At 42.0% G+C, this 24,399-nt stretch overlaps 1 protein-coding gene across 3 annotated transcripts in view; it reads left to right on the top strand.

The window, feature by feature from the left end:
• The window catches only part of ATRNL1 (attractin like 1), a 2,205,421-nt gene that overhangs the window by 664,827 nt on the left and 1,516,195 nt on the right, over window positions 1–24,399 (top strand). For all 3 annotated transcript variants that reach the window (XM_029610472.1, XM_029610473.1, XM_029610474.1), the window contains exon 11: window positions 10,577–10,661. In XM_029610472.1, the coding sequence (XP_029466332.1) occupies window positions 10,577–10,661 (85 nt within the window). The remainder of the gene's footprint in view (window positions 1–10,576; window positions 10,662–24,399) is intronic.

Consider the following 24,399-nt stretch of genomic DNA (forward strand, 5'->3'; position numbering starts at 1 on the left):
GTCTCTCCCTATGAACTCCATCATACCACTGGCTCTGCCATTATTTTGAGGAGAGATTAAAGAACCTAAATTTGTACACCCTGGAGGAGAGGAGGAGCAGAGGAGATATGATACAGACTTTCAGATACTTGAAAGGTTTTAATGATTCATGGTCAACATCAAACCTTTTACAATGGAAAAAAATCAGTAGAAATAGGGGTCACGATTTGAAGCTCCAGGGAGGAAGACTCAGAACCAATGTCAGGAAGTATTTCTTCACGGAGAGGGTGGTGGATGCCTGGAATGCCCTTCCGGAGGAAGTGGTGAAGACTAAAACTGTGAAGGATTTCAAAGCGGCGTGGGATAAACACTGTGGATCCATAAAGGCTAGAGGATGGGAATGAAGAGTAGAGCCATGGGGGTGGCTTGCTGGAATGTTTACTACCTGGTGATTACTACCCTTACTCAAAAAAAAAAAAAAAAAAAAAATCCTTTGCACGGTTAATGCAACCCCAACATTGCTCTCTGCTTCAATGGCAAAGGGAAATATGGAAAAGAGGATTTGCATTCAGATAACAACCAAAAAGGACTGAATTTCACAACCTGGGTAAATAAATAAGTGTGGGGGTAGCTTGCTTATTATGGTGGTTACTACCCTAAACCAATTAAGCCTGATACATCACTTTGTATGCATGTACAGCGTTGCTCTCTGCTTCAATGGTAGGGGGAAGTGAGGAAAACAGGATTTGCATTCAGACATCATCCAACAAGGCATCGATCTGTGCAATCTGGGGAAACAAGCATCGGGGTAACTTGCTTGATGCGGCAGTTGCAACCCTTAACCATAAACCTTATGCTCACCTTTGATGCAACTCCAACATTACTCTCTGCATCAATGATAGGGGATGGCAGGAAATTTGAATCAAACAGTTACCAACAAGAGCCCTGAAGTTGATGGTTGGTGAAACAGATAAATATGGGAAAATAAGAATGGAAGCTTGCAGGGCAGACTGGATGGGCCAATTAGTCTTTTTCTGCCGTCATTTCTATTTTCTATGTTTCTACTTTAAAATTATCAGAAATAATTACCGTGAAGTCTATTTTCTGTTCTGTGAACATTAGTAACTCACCTCCATTATGTCAGCTTCAGCAGGTTTATGCACCCAAAATGCATAACTGTATTTTCTTTTTTTTTTGGTATTGAAACTTAGCTGCTAAGTAGTCAACCACTCCTTGGACTTTCTTAGATCACTTTTCGAATGTCCATTCTGTTGCATATCTTAGCTTCAATTGCAAAAAGAGAAACTTTTCCTTCTAACTCTTCTATAGTATTGCTCGGAGAACTCAGCTGCATTCTAAAAGCTACAGACCAAATACTGAGTGTAGGGATAGCAATAGAAACCAGTCGATGAGGTTCAGGGTAATCAAGGAAGGAGGGGTTGGAGGTAATGTAAAATGACTCAGATATACAAACTTTGGCTAAACTAAAGAGCAAGGCCTGGGACAGGAATCAAATCAAGGATTACAAATGTTTATGACTAAATATGTATTGCATGAGGCAGGACAGGAATATTTCTGATATGTTTTGGCCAGGCCAGTAATGTGTAGGAGACCTAGACTCAGGGACTGTCTGGCATTCTCTTCATTGGGGCTGTTGGTAGCAGAGGTAGAAGTGGAAAATATTATATCAGGGAGTAAAGGAGTCTTTTGTGGGTCTCTACTATACTTCAGTAGCTGGAGTAAAGGGAGGGGGTTTGTCCCCAGTAGGATAGACCCACATTTGGATTGAAGGGGTACAGTCTTCTTTTCCTTGCAACGCACCCAGGCATTAGGACTAGGGAGGTTGCAGAATTTGACTATTGGCAATGCTCCTAGCAGCTGGAGTAAGGTAGATGCTGTAAACCATGTCTTTCTGTAGCACACACAGCCACTTGAAAGAAGGATTTTGTAGTGTTAAGGGAGACTACTTGGTTTGCTGTCTATTGGAGACCTATAGCTTTCAGGTGGATGAGAAAGGTATAACTGCTGATCACAAGAAAGAACCAGATCGATGGCCTGTGACGCACCTTCCAGGACTGCCTATTATGCCTGTTGTTACCACATGAAATTCATTGTAACCCAGACAAGACTGCCTACATTAGACAGTTTTAAACAAGAAATCTGTAAAACTGGTAGAGTATACTTATAAAATATACATCATTTCTTTTGTGTATCAGGATTCTGTACTTTACAGTTTTGTGCTTTTGCTTGGAAAAGTCACCCTCATGTTCCTCGTGCCACTCCGCAAAGCGATGTAGACGTTAGGTGCATGGCAGACCTTAGCCCGAAAGTGTATAATTAGAAATGCATTATCAGTGTGAAATCTCCAGGAGAATGTGAAGCAACAGCTGCAGCGGATTAAACTTTATGTATTTTTTGAGCACTTAAGTCATAAATGCTGCTTTGGCCTGGTCTGTGGTAGCAATTAGCTGTTTATCACTGCAGTATTAGAAAAGCGTAATGTCCTAATTGCTTAATTTAGCTGTCAACCTTAGGTTTTTTTTCCTGAATGTCATTCAGGGGGATCCATTGTTGGGGAGTTAATCCGTGCCATGGACATTACACCTGTAGCTAAAATTGTTAGTAATGCTGGTGTTGAACACCTCTGGCTGCAAGCTCTGCTGAGAGAGGGTGTTTCTTTTATTAATGGGGCTGAAGGAAGAAGACATAACGTTTTCCCTTGTGGAATAGACTTGAAAATAAGCCCTTCCAGTATTGTTCCAAATTTGTTAGTGATTTGTTGCCTTGGTCCAGGGCCAGAGGTTCAGGGCCAGTGCTAGCATTTTTGCTGCCCTGTGTAAATAGGTACTGTGCTGCATGCCCCCCTCACCCCGGTTCTGGAAGTGAGTATGGTAATGTGGGGGTAAAGTATGTATGTGTAGTATGAGAATGAATGTGTGAATAGCAAAAGAGTTGTGTGTATGGTATGTGTTTTAATGTTTCACATAGGTCCATTGTAAATGGTTAATAAAGAAGTTGATTCAAATGGATCTAAATATGGTATAATAGTCATTGGATTACCTCCATTTTTTTAATGATATAATTTGCAGAGGAAAACTGGCCAGGCTCAAGAAAGATAAGATGAAATTCAATTAGGAAGCGATCATGGCACCATGCTAGATGCAAACCGGCCTGCTCCATCAGGAGTGGATCTGCCTCCACCTCCTGCCCAAGTCTGTCTGGGGCTTAGGCTGTTGCACATGACTTCCTGGGAGCTACCATGCCTATAGCATCGCCTATCATTTTTACGCTTCTTCCCATGGTGCCTGTAGCTTGGGCTCATTCTGGCCCCAAGCCTTATTTGCTCCTGTGGATGGAGATGGTGATGCCTACCTGATCTAGCTCAAGACAGCATTTAAAAATAAATCATTTTTATTTCTACAGGTTAGATTTTAAGAGAACAAAAACCCAGCACAAATCTACATAAAAATTTGAGGTTTGAAGACACTGTGTCAAAGAAAGAGGTTAAAGAAGCTCTTCTGCATGCTGTAAAGTGTCTCCATGCACTAGCCCAAAACGATTGTCCCTGCATATTATAGATTTATAACTAGTCGATTTCTTTATTTGACATTCTATATACCCTAATTCATTCTTCAGTCAGAGGTCTGGGTTACGATTTCAAAGCTGCTGTAAGCTGAAGTGTTTAGTCTGTCCCAGTCCTGTCACTGAGAAGGCTAGTAAAGATTAGGGAAAGGCTATTCCTAGCATGCTTCTTGTTTCCACTCTTCTGCCTTCTTGTTGAAAAGACCTGCCAGTTTGACAAATAACCTCAGCCAACCATGAATTATTATGTCTGCAGCCCACCAAAACTGGGCTTCTAGAACAATTTTTATGGATTTCTTTCCTGGTTAACTGTCACTATTTTTTTTTTTTAATAAATAATTTTAATTCCCATAGGGATCACTTTGACCAGGCTTCCGCTTGCACAGGATGGATCAAAAAAAAAAAAAAAATCAGCCCCAGTTTGTAATTTTTCTTTCTTCTTTCTTCTTCCCCCTCCCCTCATCTTTCCCACCCTTTTAGGGCTCTGAGCCCTCCTCATATATACAGTAAATTGTGTTGGCTCAGGTGCCAGAAGCCGTAATTGAAAGATATTGCTAGGAGTCCCCTGGTTATAAAATCTGTTTTCTTATTCCCCCCACTTTTCAGGACAGTTTTCATGAAAAAGCATCACTGAAATAGAAATTGAATATGCGATTATTCATTGCTTTTATTTGCTGATAAATCATGGCAGAGCCCTCTGACATTTTTCCATACCCTCTGTGTGCTGTGTATTTCAGAAGTGCACACCTATCACTTTAAAATGTTATTCTTATGATGTTATTGTTTAAAATGACTTTAAACTGCTGCCATATAGTTCCTCTGGGCTAATTTATAGCACTACTCAGAACATGACTGACCCGAGAGGGTGAGAGAAATTATAAAAAAAAATAAAATAAATACATTTGAGGTCTATATTCTGAAGCAGTGGTTCTCAACCTTTTTTCGGCCGGGACACACCTGACAGATGGTTCTCACATGCGTGACACAGTGAACATGTGACCGTCACGGTGCAAAATGTAAATACACATTCTGCATCCTCAGGAACCCCCTTGACCCCCAAAAATGGATGCAGAGCAGAACTAGGGCATTACCCATACAACTCACCATACAAAAAAAGATATTCTGGATCTGCTGACATCTCAGTAAAAGTAAAACAAACTCTCTTTACTGGCAGTCACAATACCCCTCCTTATGAAAAGACAGTAATTTACCACTACAAATATTTAACCAGGCCCTAAACACTAATACACCTCCTATTAGGAAAACAGAGCAAGCCAAGCTGCTATAGATAGATACCCACTTAGAAATAATTATAAAACTATACTAATAAATGTTACAAAACAGCTGATGAACAGAATAACATCCAACAATTAAAAACTCATAAAAATTATTTAAAATTGTCCAAATATCAATAAAATATTTCAAAACAGCAGACACATCACATAATACCCAATTATTAAAATGGCAGTCAATCAAGAAAAATAAACTTAAAAAGCCGCCTTTACTTACCCTCTCCAGCAATTCTCCTACTCCTTTCCCTTGCAGGCCAGTAGCACTCACCAGAAGCAGCAGTGGCTGCTGAAGCTCTGTCCTCACAGTCCTCTTCCTTAGGGTCCACAACCAGTCACAACCAGTCTCTTTCTCACACAGACCAGTAACCTCCCTAACTAGTATCTCTTCCTCACACACACACACACACACACCAGTCACCTTCCTGACCAGTCTGTCTCTCTCATACGCACACACACCAGTCACCTCCCTGACCAGTCTCTTTCTCTCACATGCACAGCAGTCACCTCCCTGACCAGTTTCTGTCTCTCTCACACACAGCAGTCACCTCCCTGACCAGTTTCTGTCTCTCTCACACACACACACACACACACACACACCAGTCACCTCCCTGACAAGTCTGTCTCACACACATCAGTCATCTTCCTGACCAGTCTGTCTCTCTCACACAGTTACCTCCCTAACCAGTCTGTCTCTCTCACAGAAACACATCACCTCTGATCAGTCTCTCTCTCTCAATCACACACATGCTCTGTCACTTACATACAAGCTCACACACGCTCTGTCACTTACAACCACACACACACACACTGCCACTCATGCACCCATTCTACCACACACAAGCTCTCACTCATGCACCCAGGCACCCATTCTACCGCCCCCCCCACACACACACAAACAAAGCTGCCACTCATGCACCCAGACACCCATCCTACCACACACACACAAAGCTGCCACTCACACACCCAGGCACCCATTCTACCACACACACACACACACACACACACACACTCACTCATGCACCCAGGCACCCATTCTACCACACACACACACACAAAGCTGCCACTCACACACCCAGGCACCCATTCTACCACACACACACACACACACACACACACACACACACACGCTCTCACTCATGCACCCAGGCACCCATTCTACCACACACACACACACACACACAAAGCTGTCATTCACACACCCAGGCACCCATTCTACCACACACACAAGCTCACATAGAGCCTCTTCTCATTGTTTGGCCCAATAAGCCTGGCCTCCACTTATCAGCCGCCGCTGGCTTGACCTCCGGTGGTGGTGCACAGGTCTCTCCACTCTTCAGCCACCAGCAGCAGCGCACAGCATCTCTCTACTCTTCGGCCTGGCCTCCAGCAGTGGCGCGCAGCATCTCCATTCTTCGGCGGCACACAGGTCTCTCTACTCTTCGGCCCTGCCGGCCTGGCCTCCAGCAGTGGCGCGCAGCGTCTCCAATCTTCGGCCCCACCGGCGGCGCACAGGTCTCTCTACAGTTTGGCCCTGCCGGCCTGGCCTCCAGCGGCCTCCCCGCCCCTAGGGAGAAGGGAAGCACAAGCAGGGCAGTGAAACACTGGGAGCTGCGACACACCTGCCGGTGCTTGGCGACACACTGGCGTGTGGTAACACACCGGTTGAGACCCGCTGTTCTAAAGCCATTTAGATGAGTAACTGAAAAATTATCATCTAAATGGCTAACTGGCAATATTCTAGCCGCATAAGTTGGGGGTGTTCCAGGGGCGGGCGGGAGGTATTTTGGGGAGGAGCTGAATTAGCCATGTAAGTTGTGAGGATAACGCCAGTATTCAGAGATAGCCGCATAACTTATGTGGCTAATTCTGGTCGCGCCTTAGGGCTGTCCTAAATTTAGCTGAATATACTTATCCGGTTAAGTTTAAGATAGCTGGGTATATTCAGTGTTGCTGCCACACTACTGAATATCCCCATTAAATTAGCTGGATAGCTTGATTTATTCATAATGTTTTTTTATAGCTGGTGGAAGGTGCCCAGCTACTATATACGACTCCTCTGGGCTTCTAGCTTAATTGATACCTGGTCTAACTGGGTACTTTGAGCCTTTCATTATCAGATACCTTGGATATCGATCCATTTTATTTGTCCTCCCGTTGCAGTGACAATCCTCCAGCTAAGAAGATCTTGGAGGTTCAGTACAGATGGTCTCCTGAACCATAGATGTCACTACGGCATGATGGCTGGGACGACTCCTACCTCTCTGAATCTCTAAAAAGGGCTATTAATGCTATCTTTGACTCATACCCAGCCCTGATTAGTCTGAGCAACAGAGGCAGGGGCAGGAATCAAATCAGGGTCTTTGAGATGCAGGTCAGCTCCAGTAGTAATTCATACAGGTTGGGTAGTGATAGTACTTGATCTGCATAACTTTTGTGCTCTTTAGCAGTACAGGGAAGGCTCAGCTTTCTTGGGCTTCACAAATATAGTGGGGCTTATCTAATTGACTCTGCAGTATTTAAAGGAAGTTGGTTCCCACTAAGCATGTACAAATACATTTGACATTGGCTAGATTTGCATCTCAAAAATGTGCAAATTCTTCTGCAATTTGCAGTCAAATAATTAGCTGACTTAAAAATGCTGTGGTGCATCCAAACTCTGCCATAGATTGAGACAAACGCCAGTGTATATTTCATCGGACAAATGGATCGACTATAGATTTTCAATTATCCTGTTCCAGTTTACAAAGAGCATTCTGTGCATGCCTAAAGCCGAGCTCTGCATGCTTTGGGCCTGTAGACACAGAATGGTGAAAAGCCTTAGTGAGTCAGGCCCTGTGCTTGATTTGCTCTGACATGTTTGTGAACTTAATTTTATAAAACGTTTGCACACACTTCTAGCTTCCACCATGCATCGTGTAGACTAGAGTTTCAGATATTGATATGAGATTTAATCACACCCTGAGTGAAAAACAGTATGCATGCAAAGAAATATACACAGAGAAAAAAAACCTGTACATAAGAAAAGGTGGTATGAGGGAAAAAGTTGAACAAGAAGAAAGGAATGATATTTACATCTATCTCTGGTCTCATTCATAGCATCTCCTTATTTTGTTAGTTGCTTGCCTCATAATATTTGATGATCTGGGGGAGGGGGGGTTTCAGAAAAAAGTTTGCCCCTATTGTATCCTAATTCCAGCACTGATGGCCAGCTGCTGAAAGTATGGAAAATCGTGACTTGTATGCACCAACTGAGCAAATAACGGATGAATATGCAAAGAGCAAATGAGCAGGCAAGTTATCCATGTAACATTATGCATGTAATTTTATCAGGCAGAATATAAATCTGAGATAAATAAATCTGGTTAATCAATGGTATTTACTCAGGTAAGTCTACTACTGAGTACATCTGGATAAAGTTGAGTGATAATGTTATCTGGATATTTTTCTGATCAGGATTTCATGCATGACTTTAGCTGGACAGTGCCCAATAGTTGCGTTCACCAGCTAAAGTTAGCCCCTCTCCCCAGAGCATATTCAGTGCCACCTCTCTTTATCCTGATAAATTTTGTGAGCACAAAATGTATTCAATTGGTGGTAAGAAATACTCAGAATCTTAGCTTTTGTCTGGCTAGCTCCAAAAGTTAGCCAGACAAAGCCTTTAATTATCCACCTTTCAGTTAATGGGGATTAAAACAAAACAGACACTTGACCGGAGGATAAACCCTCCAAAATAGACACCAAACATAGACAGATGACCTACATCCAGTGAAACTCATTGCTATAGCCAGCAAAAATCTAGCAGTGAGACTCTTAGTATAAACACACAGTACAGCAGTGAAAAAAAGTCATGTATGTCCTTGCAGCATGTTCACAGTCTCAGAATTCATGGCAGCGCACATGTAAAGTAACTTGATATTAAAGTCTGCTGTGTGTGAACACACTCAGAATAATTCAAGCCATCACTATCTCTCACGCCTGCTCTGGCCCGTAAAAATATACAAGCAGCAATGAATTTATGGTCCGTTGGTACTTAAAATTCATAGAGATGAATAATGTTTTTTTCCCCCTATAAGCTGGTAATGCATGTTAAAAAGTTAATTGCTGCATGGATTGGCTGTGCAGTGGACCTCTAAAAGTGTTAGCTGGAAAGAATATACAAAACTCTAAGTGGAAAAAAAAACTATGCCACATAGCCAGTGCTGATCAAATGTTTGAATTATAATTTACCAGTGACTAGGATGTGCCTTTCATTCATGGCCACACAGCCTTCCTTTCTCGGGATTAGTGTATTCTTGGTTGGTACAGTTACAGTATATTCCTGTTAGATACAGTAGGCTTTCAGTTGATGATAAATGCAGTAAGAATATGTTTACAGTGTATCCTAAATGGGTATAGTAAGCATCCAGCTATAGTGTATTCCTGATGGTATAGTAAGAACATGTTACACTGTTTCTATGTGCCCATGGTGGATTCAGTAAGTGCATGGTCATAGTGTATTCCTTGTGAACATAGTTGCACATGGTTACAGTATATATTTGGTAAATGCAGTAATTGCACTGTCACAGTGAATCTGTAGCAGGAATGGTAAGCACATGGTTACATTTTATTCCTGGTGGGTACAGTAAGCATTTGATTACAGCATATTCCTGGTAGGTTTGTTAAGTGCACAGTTACAGTGAGTCCCTGCTGGGTTCGGTAAGTGCACAGTGAGTCCCAGGTGTAACAGCACTTCAGTGTGGTAATAACTTTTGAAAGATTTGTGCTATGCAGCATCGTGGATCATCCTTCTGGGAAAAAAAATGGCCAGAATCCTGGGGCTGTTTAAAACTGAGCAAATCTCCGAGTGCTAGAAACAGCTTAGTTGGCACAGGTGTAGGCACTGTGTGGAAAGCTTAAAAACTGGAAGAAAATGAAAGTCTAGCCTTTTATGACTGATTTAAAGCTGCCTGGAACATTCTGGAGGAGGAATGAATAGTTGGGAGAGAAACAAGAAATTCCCTGATATATGGGAACACTTTATCTCTCCTTATTCAAAATCAAATACACATGTAGACAAGAATCCGTTGATTGCCTGAGTGCACACTAGCTGAGGATGAATTCACTGCTGATAAGACTTGTGTGCTTTTGCCCGGTGTCCTCCATTTTTCTTTTCTACTTTTGCTCTGTTTTCCTGTCATTTGCACAATTTGGGTGATGATCCTTCTGGTGTGCACCTGTTCGTCCTATAATTACAACCACATGGCATCTTTTGTGTATGTCTTTGAAAAAACTTTAATAAACAAAGCAGATTATAATATAAGTAAAACTGTATCCCCAAACCTCATTCTCCACCCTCTCCCTTCCTCAAAAAGGAGCACGCGTTTGCAAGCCAAGGCATTTTTGTATGATGTAACTTATGAGGACAAATGAAGTCTGATGTTGACAGTTTTGCTGTGCTCTGTGCCATTGTGATAAGTAGAATGTTTGAATGGTTAAAAGCAGATGATAGTGTGGGGCAGATGTCCTAGACATTTTCCCATGGATAGAAAATGGGTAAAACATCTGTCCCGGAACTGGTATTAGGCCCTTTGAGGTGAAGTGACTGGGGTACAGCAGGCGTGCTTATGTATGACTGGTTTGAATTAACATTTAGCATTTAATTGTATAATGTATTGATAATCTGAACCACAGACCAAAATGTTTTCACTATCAAACATACATTGTTTGTCTTTTCTTATTCTCAGCTTGTGATGAATGGAAAGTTCTACCAAAACCCAATCTGCATCGTGATGTCAACAGGTTTGGCCACTCCGCTGTTGTCAGTAATGGGTAAATTTTATCATTTCTGTATGGTTTTTTCTTGTTTTTTGTCTTCCGAGTCATCTGTACCATGTCACTTCTCTGAATGGCATGCAGAGATGGCTCAGGGGACTCTTGTTTGCCTAAGTGCTAGAGGGATGCCTCCTTTGAGGTATATATTTACTGGGGCCTGTTGGATGGCCTTAGCAGCCACAGTTGTGATTGCATTCTGCCTTCCCTTCTCATAGCTGATCACACCACCTCCACAATCTGTTCAGTTGGCCAGATCATATAGACAAGGGATCTGAACCTAGATCCTTCGTGCCACAATGCACAGTGGTACAGCCTAAGCAGTGGAGCTGGTCTCATCTCTTATAACATTTTATAGCTATTTTTCTCTGTGGACGATCAGGATTGTGTTAGCCACATAAGTGAGTGATGCCATCTGCCTATGCCAACATGGAACATTCTCTTTCCGAGCTTGAAGAGAACTAGAAGTCTTTGAGCATGCTTGGGTTTTCCCACACAGCTTCCATTATGCTAATCTCCTCAGTCTCTTCTCTTTCACTGAACAAAAGAACACATTTATGCTCAACTCTTTTGGGTTAAATTTTATTTATTTATTTTATTTAAGATTTTTATATACCGGCATTCATGATACAATCACATCATGCCGGTTTACATATAACAGGGGTGTACAATGAACAACAGAGTAACCTGTGGAAGTGAGCAGTTACAAATAACAAGGGAATTAAAACTGGGAGAAGAGAAGAAAAAAGGAGAGGATAACATTAGATAAAGATATTTACATTAGATAAAGATATTTACAATATCTATAATATAAGCTATAGATATTTACATGGAGAAGGCGGTAGGACTGGTTGGATAACGTCTAGTAGGACTGGCTGGATAACGTTTGGTTGATGGTGTGAGAATTAGTTGGTGTCCGGGAATGCTTGTTTAAACAGCCAGGTCTTAAGTCTTTTCCTGAAAGTTGGGAGGCTAGGTTCTTGTCTGAGGTCGGGAGGGATGGAGTTCCATAAGGTGGGGCCGGCTGTTGAGAGGGCCCGATCTCTTAAAGTGATGTGTCTGGTGGTTTTAGTAGGAGGTACTTGAAGAGATCCTCTGAGTGTGTCTCTAATTGGTCTGGAGGAGTTGTATATTTGGAAAGGGACTTGTAAGTCGAGTGGAATATGTAGATGGATGGTTTTGTATATTATGGAAAGAGATTTGTAGAGGATTCTGAAGTGAATTGGCAACCAGTGGAGATCTTTTAGGATTGGAGTTATGTGGTCCCTTCTCCTGGAATTTGTCAGTAATCTTGCTGTAGCATTTTGTATTATCTGAAGTGGTTTAGTGTAGGAGGAAGGGAGGCCCAGAAGGATAGAGTTACAGTAATCGATCTTGGAAAAAATGATAGCTTGTAGAATAGTTCTGAAGTCCTGAAAGTGGAAGAGCGGTCTAATTCTTTTCAGAACTTGGAGTTTGTGGAAACAATCTTTGGTGGTTCTGTTAATGAAGGCTTTAAGGTTCATCTGGTTGTCAATTAAGACTCCTAGGTCTCTCACTTGTGTGGTAGTAGGGATAGCCGGAAGATTAGAGATGGAGTTGTTGTTATCTGGGGAGATGAGCAGCAGTTCGGTTTTGGAGGAGTTTAAAACTAAGTTTAGGTTGGATAGGAGGCGTTTAATTTGAAGGAGGCAATTTTCCCAGTAATCCAATGTTTTCATATAAGATTCTTTAATGGGTATCACGATCTGGATATCGTCGGCGTAAAGAAAGTGTTTGAGGTTAAGGTTGGAGAGGAGTTGGCAGATTGGTAAGAGATAAATGTTGAAGAGTGTAGGCGACAGCGAGGAGCCCTGGGGGACTCCTATGGAAGAGTCCATTCGAGATGATTCCTTATTCTGTATCTTAACCTTGAAGCCTCTATTGGAGAGAAAAGATTTAAACCATGAGAGTGCGGTGCCTGAGATACCTATAGAAGCCAGTAAGGATGTGAGAGTGGAATGGTTGACCGTATCAAAGGCCGCTGATAAGTCCAGTAGAATCAGGAGGAAGGATTGACCTTTGTCAAGGCCCATTAAAATGAAGTCTGACATGGAGATGAGGAGGGATTCTGTACTCATTGATTTGCGAAAACCGTATTGTGAGGGGAATAGAATTTTGTTGTCTTCAAGGTAGTCGGAGAGTTGAGTGTTTACAACTTTTTCTAGAATCTTAGCTATGAATGGAAGATTGGCGATGGGGCGGAAATTATTAGGGTCTTTAGTGTCCAAGTTGGGTTTCTTGAGTAGGGGTTTAATGGAGGCCAATTTGAGGTCGTCAGGATATGATCCTTGGGAGAGCGAGCAATTTATGATGTCCGCAAGTGATTTGGCGATGGAGTCAGGGATAGCCAAGAGCAGTTTAGTGGGAATAGTATCCAATGGGTGGGAGGAGGGTTTCATTCTCCTTAAAAGAGCTTGTATCTCTAAGGTAGAGATGGGTTCAAGTGATTCCAGACCATTTTTGTTGAGGGAGGGTTGCAGAAGAGTCGGGGGGGAAGTAGGATCGGGGGGATTAGAAGGCAATTGTGTTAGAAGGCAGTTGACTTTGTTGTAGAAATGTAGAGCGAGTTCTTCAGCTTTGGTTTGCGCTAGGTCACTGGGAATCTCCTGGGGGTTAATTTGGGTTAGATTAGAGACATAGGCGAATAGGGCTTTTGCGTCGAAGATCAGGTGGTGAATCTTGGATGCATAGAAGTCCCTTTTGGAGTTTGAGGTAGCGGACTTGTACTGGTGGAGGGTGTCTTTGTAGATGGAGAGTGTATTGGTGCTAGGGGATTTGCGCCAGTTGCTCTCTTTCTGTCTTAGACTTTGTTTTAGCTTTCTTAATTCTTCCGTGAACCATGGTTGTCTTTTGGAGGCGTTTGGGAGTGATTTTTTGGTTGCTAGTGGACATAATTTATTGGCTATGGATTTTGTGATGGTATTCCAGGAGCTGAGAGCTGTGTTTGGGTTTGAAAGATCTATGGAAGGTAGTTGAGAGTCTAGGTGAGAGCTAAGGTCCTCGGTGGCACAGGATCTTCTGTATGGGAAAGATGATGAGGGCACCTTAGGTGTGGTATATTTTTTCAGAGAGAATGAGGTTGAGATGAGTGAGTGATCAGACCAGGGGATCTTCTTGCTCTTAAGGCGAGTTGAATGCTTGATACCTGGGTTGATAAAGATAAGGTCCAGCGTGTGGCCGGCTTTGTGGGTGGGTTTGTTAACTATTTGCTTGAAACCCAGGGCAGATAGGGCTGTGAGAAAGGTTTCACAATTGGATGAGAGGGTGGGGTTGTCCACATGCAGATTAAAATCTCCTAGAATAATTGCTGGGGCATCCAAATTGATGAGAGTTGTGGTTATTTCTACTAAAGGGGAGGGGTCTGTCTCTAGGAGGCCCGGGGGGGCGTAAACGAGTAGGATTTGTAGTTGTTCCGATGTAAAGAAACCAATTTCTAGTTTAGAGTCTGATTTGCATGGGTGCTGGGTGAACCCGAAGTATTTTTTGGATGCAAATAGGAGTCCTCCTCCCCTTTTTTTCTGTCGAGGGAGGGAGAAGATGTCGTAAGTTGATGTGGGTAGTTGGTTTATTGTTGCTATGTCTGTGGGTTTAAGCCAGGTTTCCGTAATTGCGCAAATATCTGGCTTGGCATCTAGGAGATAGTCGTTGAGGATTAGAGATTTCTTGGATAGAGATTGTGCATTGAATAAGGAAAGTGTGAATAAAGTGAGGCCTAAGAGTTGTGTGACTGGTGTTATCAGAATTGGGGTGAGTGATTTTAGATTGCGGTATAGAGCTTGTCTATGGGCTTTGTTTGTTGATGGTAAGTAAAGGTTGTTTGGTTTTCCTGATGAGGGTAGGCTGTGTTGAAGAATAGGTATTGGGAAGGTGGGATACATTCTAGAGAGCTGCGCTTTTGGAGGTGAGGGACCGGAATAAGAAGGTCCACTTGGAGAGCGGAGGCACGTTGGAAGCAAGTTGGTAATGAATGTGCTGCCCTCAAGGGCAGCACGAAGGGGCACACAAAGGGGCAGGCCCCTTTGTCGCGCTCCTTCGGCGCGAGACGCCTGGCGCGAGATGCCAGGGAGCGAGTCAGAGATTTAAATGAGTGCTGGGTGTCAGCAATTGGCTGCGATAGCACAGGGGTAGTCAGTGGGCGGATCGAGGGCCGAGCTGGGGCTCCCACGTGGTCGGCGCGGGGGTCCAGCGGCGGTAGGGCGAGAGGAAGGCCTTACCCCGGTGGGCTCAAGCGCCGGTCGCGCGGGCTCCTCTCCCAGCTCCTGCGGCCGACAAGGTGAGTTCCTCGGAGATGAGGCTGCGGCGAAATGGCGCTTCAGATCGCGCCTAAGATTTTAAATGTGCAGCTGGGCGGCAGCAATTGGCTGCGATAGCACAGGGGTAGTCAGTGGGCGGATCGAGGGCCGAGCTGGGGCTCCCACGTGGTCGGCGCGGGGGTCCAGCGGCGGTAGGGCGAGAGGAAGGCCTTACCCCGGTGGGCTCAAGCGCCGGTCGCGCGGGCCCCTCTCCCAGCTCCTGCGGCCGACAAGGTGAGTTCCTCGGAGATGAGGCTGCGGCGAAATGGCGCTTCAGATCGCGCCTAAGATTTTAAATGTGCAGCTGGGCGGCAGCAATTGGCTGCGATAGCACAGGGGTAGTCAGTGGGCGGATCGAGGGCCGAGCTGGGGCTCCCACGTGGTCGGCGCGGGGGTCCAGCGGCGGTAGGGCGAGAGGAAGGCCTTACCCCGGTGGGCTCAAGCGCCGGTCGCGCGGGCCCCTCTCCCAGCTCCTGCGGCCGACAAGGTGAGTTCCTCGGAGATGAGGCTGCGGCGAAATAAATAATGAGGCTGCGGCGAAATAATGAGGCTGCGGCGAAATTAAATAATTTTTTGATAGTTTTCTTATTTCTTATTTTTCTAGTTTACAATTCTTCTTTATATCTGTTTTTTGTCTCCCCCCTAAAGAAAATAAAAAAAGTAGAAGTAGATAATTTTATTTCTTTCTTCTCCATTGTTTGATTTGGCCTAATTCTTTTCACCATGTCAGGTGAAAAACCTTTTAAATGATGTTTAGAATGTGACTTTAAAATGCCCAGCCTTGACTTCTAGGACCACTATCTGTGCTGATTTGGCCCTTCACATGGCATCTCTAATTGTGCAGCTTGTAGCCACATGTCTTGCTGATCTCTGTTATGGAGACCTGAAGCTGAAATATCATCTAACTTCCACCTGAAAAAAAGAGAAAAGAACCCGTTATACCAGTATCTAAATCCAACAGGTCAGCATCCTCTTGAGAAAGGTGCTGAGACTATCGTACATTTCACATGGGACATAAAAGAGAAAAAAATCTTCCTGGAGCCAAAGCACTCAAGCATCAACATAAATAAATTCCACACCAAACTAATTCATTGCAGTAGGTATTGGTGTCATCCATTTTCAGCGTTAAACACATCTTGATGCTATTCACATCTAAAGTCTTTGTGTTTATTTATTTAAAAACTCATCTTTACTCTCGTTAAGTTAATTCACCATCACAACGGTTTACAGAAAGGCACAATAAGAAAAAACTATAATTGGTATAGATTACAAATTATACATGTGCCAACATAGAAAGGTAACATATTTTAATAAGAAAAGACTATGTTTTAATTAAGGCTTATATGTTGGTTGAAAAACTGTCAAGCGGTTCAAATCTAGTGTTATTTATTATTTATTTCAAATTTTTATATACCGACATTAGTGAACCACATCATACCAGTTTACAATTGAACTGACAGGTAGGAAAATACAATGAAAAGGGGTGGGGTAGGGGAATTGAACCAGAAGTCAGAGAAATAAGGCGAAAACAACAAACAGCAACGTATGATATAAAAATGAAGAATAACGATATGTACAGATATACGATGGGATGGTATGGGGTAAAAATATGTACAGGGGAAAAACTAAAGGAATAGAACTAAAGGGGATGCGGCTAAGCTATATAAGGTATAAAAGGAGTTAGGTAACTGCGCAGTGTGTGATAACTAGTCTGGGAAGATATTAGAGGAAAAAAACTGATTACTTGGTGCGTCATTATCTTTCAACTGTTTTCCTCCTCTTTGCCTTTATAAAAAGCTTGTTTAAAAAGCCAGGTTTTCAGACTAGTTTTAAATAGTTTCAAATGTCTCTACAGCCTTATTTTGAGTGGCATGGAGTTCCATAGAACAGGTCCAGCCAGCGACAGTGCTCGCTCCCTTACCTGAGTGAGGCGTGCTGATTTAACTGAAGGAATAGTTAGTAGAGCTTTATTGGCAGATCTAAGGTTTCTGTGTAGTACATGTACGTGCAGTGCTGTATTAAGCCAGTCGGCCTTTTTATCATGGATTAGTTTATGAATTATACACAATGCTTTGTATTGTATTCTTTGTTCAATTGGAAGCCAGTGTAGTTCAGCAAGAGCACCTGTGATGTGGTCTCGTTTCTTTTTGCCTGTCAAAATTCTAGCAGTGGAATTTTGCAATATTTGGAGTGGTCTAATAGTAACTTGAGGTAGTCCTAATAGCAGAGTGTTACAGTAGTCAGTGCTTGCGAATATCCTTGCCTGTAGGACTGTGCGAAAATTATTCAGTGTTAGCAGGGGTTTCAGTTTTCTAAGGACCATTAGTTTGGCGTAACCTTCTTTTAATTTCTGTGAAATGTGTTGTTTCATGTTAAGCTCAGGGTCAGTTATTACCCCTAGATTCCGTACTTTTATTGCTAACTCTACAGTTTGATTATTTTTTTGATTGCAATAGTGTAGGCCGACTCTGTTCTATTCTATCTTTGCGCCAAAGGTTTGTTGTTGCAATCCCCTGCAGATGTTTCAATGGCACTATACTCCTGTTGGTACAGAGATAGTCCAGTCAAGACAGAGCACTTATTCCCATTGAATGCAAAAGACAATCCATCAATCTTAGTGCCAGAGTCAGATACATCTGTATCACTCTATGGTGAGACCTCACCTTCAATACTGTGTACATTTCTGGTCGCTGCATCTCAGAAAAGATATAGTTGTGATGGAGAAGGTACAGAGAAGGGTGACCAAAATGATAAAGGGGGGTGGAACAACTCCCCTATGAGGAAAGGCTGAAGAGGTTAGAGCTGTGCAGCTTGGAGAAGAGACGGCTGAGAGGGGATATGATAGAGGTCTTTAAAATCGTGAGAGGTCTTGAACGAGTAGATGTAAATCTGTTATTTACACTTTCAGATAATAGAAGGACTAGGGGGCACTCTATGAAGTTAGCAAGTAGCACATTTAAGACTAATTGGAGAAAATTATTTTTCACTCAACGCACAAATAAGCTCAGGAATTTGTTGCCAAAGGATGTGATTAGTGCAGTTAGTGTAGCTGGGTTCAAAAAAGGTTTGGATAAGTTCTTGGAGAAGTCCATTAACTGCTATTAATCAAGTTGACTTAGGGAATGGCCTCTGTTATTACTGGCATCAGTAGCATGGGATCATCTTGGTGTTTGGGTACTTGCCAGGTTCTTGTGGCCTGGTTTGGCCTCTGTTGGAAACAGGATGCTGGACTTGATGAACCTTTGGTCTGACCCAGCATGGCAATTTCTTATGTTCTTATGTTCATCATCAGTGGTAGTTGTTTCTCCTATTCTGGATCATCACTGCTACATTCAAAAGATGTGGCTTGAATTAATTCATAAATATTTGCAAATATCCCTACTGCTTTACCACTTCCATCTCAATTGGAGCCTGTTTTGGAAACTTTCACCAATCAGTTTGAATCTCAATCTTCAGTCCCTCCATTCCAGAGAAGAAAAGATAAGTACCAACTGTGAAATTACAAAGCTCCATTTTTTCAAAAGACCATCTCGTAGGATCCTCCAATTGTTTTGCAGAATTCCAGGATAATAGTCATGTTATGAATCCTTCACAATTACCATCAGATCCTTCCTGAGTCATCCAGGAGCATGACTCTACCTAAAGAAATGTCCTACTCAGCTTTTCTTGTAAAAATGCTGGCTTCCATTTCTTTCACACTAGAAGAGGAAAGAGTGGTTACAGCAGCAGGCTATGAACCAGGGAGACCAGGGTTCAAGTCCCATTGCTTCTCCTTGTGATCTTGGGCAAGTAATTTTGCCCTCTGTTGCTTCAGATGCAGACTGAGATTGTAAGTCTTCTCGCTATCGGGAAATACCTACAGTACATGAATATAATCCATTTTGAAGTCCCGAAAAGCAGAATATAAAAAAAATCAGATAAGATATTTTAGAGTCTTAAAGTATATCTAAGCTCCCAAACAGGTGCTAGCATTGCTAGAGTATTTCAAGCTCTTCAGACAAACATGTGGCAAATCCCACTTACAGCATTGTGATTAACCAGAAAATTAGACAAGTACAAAGTCCAGCTCTGTCTGTAGTGTGACGAAGTTGAATCTTTCTGTAACAAAGGGTTCCTAAACCTACTCCAGTATTCCTCCGGGAAGAGATGCTAAGAATTTATTATATAACACTGCAAAGAAAATCTTTCAGTTCGCCATGCTAACATCAAAGATATTGGCCCATGAGTTCATATGGTGCAATATATATATATAGATCATTTTACAGAGATTAAGAAATGCCTCATTTCGGCTTCATTCCAACTCTCAAAACCCCTTCACATTTCTTAATGAAACAGAGGACTATACAAAATATCTTATGCATTCATCATATGACATATTGTAGGGACCCTTATTTTCAGTATTTATTTTATTTTTCATAGGTATTTCATTGTTATATAAAAAATCAGTGGAAAAATGACTGATTTTTTTTTTGTTATAGCATTAAAAGTTATATATACACATACATACTTGCAATCTGCCACTAATATATATGCAATGTGTAGTATATAAGTTTTACAAACATCTTGTTGAAAACACTGCTGTCCAAATGGTTTTGAGAAAATCTCAGAGAACTCCAGCCAAACCTTTGTTGTTGTAGTGCATTGGCTACCTATTGTAGACCGATGTAGGCTCATGAACTTGGTTTTGGCATTTAACATTTTGAATGGTTTTGGTTCTTTTTCATTGAAGGACTCTCTGGAATGGCATGTGGCCAAAAGAAATTTACATTCTGTAGGTAGACAGTATTTGAGTCTTCCATCAGTGAAAAAATTCAAACATTCCTGTTTGGGTAGCAGATCGTTTTCTTCTGTCATTCCAATTTTGTGGAATCGTTTACCTCTGGAAGTGAAAGAAGAGGTGAATTTAACAGTTTCGGAAGAAATTAAAAACTTGGTTTATGGCTGCCAGTAGTTAGTGGCACTGCTTCTATGGTCCTTAGATAAAATATGATATTTCTGGCAGAACGTATTCTGAAAGAAAGGTGGGTGGAGATAAAATCTATTGATGAGCTGCATTGTATTTGTTTATGCTGTTTATATAATGTCATTGATTTTTAATTGATATTTTATGATGTTATTGTAAATTTGCTATGTTAATATTTTTTTGTACATCGCTTTGGGCAATAGTTTTTATCTGTAAAGTGATTAAAAAATGCTAATAAATAAATAAAATCTGTCTGCAGCTACTTAAGATCAGAACTCTCACAATAGGAAATACCAACCTTTGCAGGAGTTATCACATGTGCTCTTATCAAAGGGCACGTTCACATGGCAGCTACAGACAAGCAGCACGTGATAAAGAACATAATCAAGAACTAATCAACAATCTCTGCAAAATCCTAATTCTAGTTTTTGATTACCAAATTTGGTGTCTCCCTCCATTTCCTATGTGAAACTATTTCAATGGGCGGGAAAGGCTTCAATTTTCCACTTTTCAGTGGTCCAGAATTACATCATACCAGTAGGTATTAAAGATTATCCACAACAGGTATCATATGAATTTTCAAACTTTACCTTTGTTCACTCCTCTCCAGTCACTCATTAAGTTATTCTTGAACAGCTACAGACCCTAACTGAGCATTCATCTTTCCTGGCAACCAAAGCAGTGCAGCCAGTCCCAAGCTTGGAATCTTCTATTAGAGGTATTTTCTTATTCCCAAGAAGGCAGGGGGTTTTATCCTATGCTAAGAGTTCAGAAGTCTAAACAAAACACCTAAAAAGAGAGAATTTCAAAATAAGCTCACTTGGCACAATTCTTCCACATTTGGCTAACTACACTAAAACTGAAGAATGCCTACCTGCATATTTACATTAACAAAGATCTCAGGAAATATCTGCAGTTCATTGTGGCAGATGACCATTAAAAGTATTATGTTCTCCCATTTGGCTTGGCAGCAGCTTCAAGGATATTTATGAAGTGCCTTGCAGTTGTCACGTTTCAGGAAGTTAAGCCTTCAGCAGTTGTCGGCTAGTACCTCTGACACCCAACGGCCCAAGAAACCCCCTCGGCAATACCCAAGGCAGCCTTTTTACTGGCCATGCACATACTATTTGCCGGCACCAAGGATCAGACCTCATCGGCCTCTACCCAGAACGAGGTCAAGACAACTTTGGAGCCCAGGCCAACCCCAATTCTGCCACAGAACCCTGCTACAGGGTTTTGACTGGTGGATGGGGAGCATGAGCCATGCCTCTCTGTGCTGCATCGACTCCCCAGTCGGGGGTCAGCTCCAGCTGTTCGCAGATCAATGGACCTCGATTACATCAGACCTCTGGGTCCTGTTCATCGTGCATTGGGGCTACAGGTTTTATTTTCAGTGAGTTCCACCCCGCTCATCTCTGTGTCCTCGGTGGAGAGTAGCAGGGAACTTGCAGATATTTCGGGTAGAGCTCTCCGCCCTCGTACTGGTTCGAGTGGTCGAACCCATTCCACTCAGTCAGCAGGGCGAGGATTCTACTCCAGGTATTTCCTGATTCCCAAGAAAATGGATGGCCTCAGCCCATTCTGGACCTGCAGGGCTTGAACCATTTTCTGGTAAAAGAAAAGTTCAAAGTGGTCTCGTTGGGCACCTTGTAACCCCTTCTCAAGGCGGGAGATCGGCTCTGCTCCCTTGATCTAAAAGATGCGTACGCCCATATCCAGATCTCTCAGGCAGATTGGCAGTAACTGTGATTCCTAGTTGACGGGAATCACTATCAGTATCGGATGCTGCCCTTTGGCCTTGCATCTGCTCTCCCTTGCGGTGATGCCATGCTAATTAGGAAAGGGGAGGAGTGTGGATGGGATTTGGGTGGGGTTATGGCCTGGCAGTGCTGCCGGAGATAATGTTTTCCACAATATCGTCAGCAGTACCATGGGAAATACCACCTTTTCTCGTGGTGCTATGGGGGCGATAATGTGTGGCGGGCAAAACCGCACCACCACGATGCAGCCGGCTGCCCACTATCGTCTCCCTGCCCCCTTTTTTTTGCGAATCATTCTGCTATAAATATAGCTGAATGATGAATCTAGGGGTAAGTTAGAAAAAAAAGGATTTTGAGTATGTTCTTATGTCAAGTCATATGGAAGCAAAAATTACAAACTATTAGTACCTGAATCAAGAATTATGGTTAAGAAAAGAGGGTTTTTGTTTTCAAAACATTTATAATATTAAATACTCATGACATATGTGGGAGTTAATAGAACACTTGAAGGATTCAAATAAGTTTTTGAAAAGTCATACAATCAAATATTACAAAGTTTTTAAAATCCAAAGTGACTGCAAATTATTTCTACAAAATGAAAAGAAAATCTAAAGAAACACACTCAGAGAAATCATCTTGCATATTTTAATACTTGGTGCAGGATTCAACACACAAACATTATTAGATTTATACCTTCACTGATTTTAAAATTATATCTGGGCATCTAAAGTTAAACCGCACCTACTGAGATGACCATTGAAAATCAGACATCTTTTCTCTTTGTTTGGGCCAGCAGTTTTTTTCTGCTCCTTTGGGCATCCGCTCAATTGGAAATGGCTTCAATTTGGCTATAGAAACAGGAGCCTTCATTTGTAACTACCCGGGATTTCCACTCTGCTGTCCACCCTCCCATGTAGCACAACCATCATAGCAATGGTCTTTGGCCAGTGGCCAGAGATTGTGGCTCCTTCCTGAGCCTGACATGTTTGGTCCAGCCACTAGATGTTATTGCTGTACAATGGCTGAAGCTCCTTTCTCCCCCAAATGGGGCTGTGAAACTTGCTTTGTAGCTCCAGCTTGCTCGAGAGCCAGAAGCTAGACTAAGGGAATGAATTTCCTGCATGAGCACTGCCACTGAGCCACCAGGTCAGCCCCTAAATCTAAATATTTAAAAATGAGTACAGTTAGCAGACCCTGGACAGTGTTAACGGGACAGGTTTTTCTGGATGTTCAACAGCATTTATTTAGGTAGAAATGCAACTGATATCTGGTTACATCACTGCTCAGATTTATACCTCTATTTGTGCAGACTGATGTATCTGAGCAGATTTAGCTGGATAGTACCCAATATGTTCAGTAAATTTGCCAGTCTGTTCCATTTTTATCTGGATTACTTTGACCACAAGGCTATTTTGTGCAAAAAAGGTTACCTGGATAAAGGGGGAATATTTTAGATTTATTTAGGTAAAAGCTTATTTTACCCACATACATTTTCTGAATATTTGACCTCTTAAGTATTGACCACATGCACATTTTAGATGTCTGACTTATTATCAAAGCTTTTGAGAATTGATTCTAGTAAGATTAATAACATTGCTGTCTTACCCTTCTTCTGTATAAGAAGCAGTCATAGAGTGTATAAGGCAGTTTGTGGCCTGCCTCAGGGGTGGCTGCATGCATTTTCTGAGGTACTCTGACTGCAAAAAACATTAGTGTTCTCTTTAGATGTGCATCATTGTGCTCTGATGTCATTCGCACAGTAAATTGAAAAGCATATGATAGCTACAGATATGCTGAATGCAATAAAATAACAGCGCAAACCAGTGAAGAATGGTAATAGCATATTATTATGTACCACCTAAACATATTGGATCCCAGTGCACTGAACTTCAGACATACAGATGCAATCACCTCTGGATCAGTGCACATAAAATTATTTCCTGTGCAGTGGCTTCTGAAGAGGAGAGAAGAAGTAATGATTAGATCATCATTGTACATGTTGCCAAGAATGGTTTTAATTTAATTTATATGTAATTAAATTTTTATATCCTGCTTTCAAGTCCTAAGACTAACCAAAGTAATGTAGAAATAAATAAAATAAATAATAATAAAAAATATAATAAAAAATTAATTAGAAGCTTTAGAGATCACAGAAAATCAGATAGCTCCATCAATGTATCCCTAAAACGTATATGGATTTTAATGATTTTTGCAGCATGGTGGTTCAGTGAGTACTTGAGAGAAAATGGAAACAGAAGCATTTAGCATTCAGATATACAAAGAAATGCAGAAACATGATGGCAGACAAAAGATGATTATGGCCTCTCTGTTCTGCCCATGTACACCAACTATTCAGCTTTACAAACTCTTTTATGCCTTCAGAGATCCCCTGAGTTTATCCCATGCTTTCTTGAATTCAAATACTGTCCTTGTTTCCATCACCTCCATTGGGAGGCTTTTCCATGCATACACTACCCTTTCTATAAAGAAATATTTACTTATATTACTCCTGAGTGTCACCTTTATTCTCACAGGACAAGCAGGATGGTAGTCCTCACATATGGGTGACATCAGGATGGAGCCCAATCACGGAAAACTTCTGTCAAAGTTTCCAGAACTTTGACTGGCCCCTACTGGGCATGCCCAGCATGGCACCAACCCTGCAACCAACAGGGGCCCCCTTCAGTCTTTTTTCCACGCAG

Source organism: Rhinatrema bivittatum, chromosome 7 (assembly GCF_901001135.1).
Source record: "Rhinatrema bivittatum chromosome 7, aRhiBiv1.1, whole genome shotgun sequence".
NCBI lineage: Eukaryota > Metazoa > Chordata > Amphibia > Gymnophiona > Rhinatrematidae > Rhinatrema > Rhinatrema bivittatum.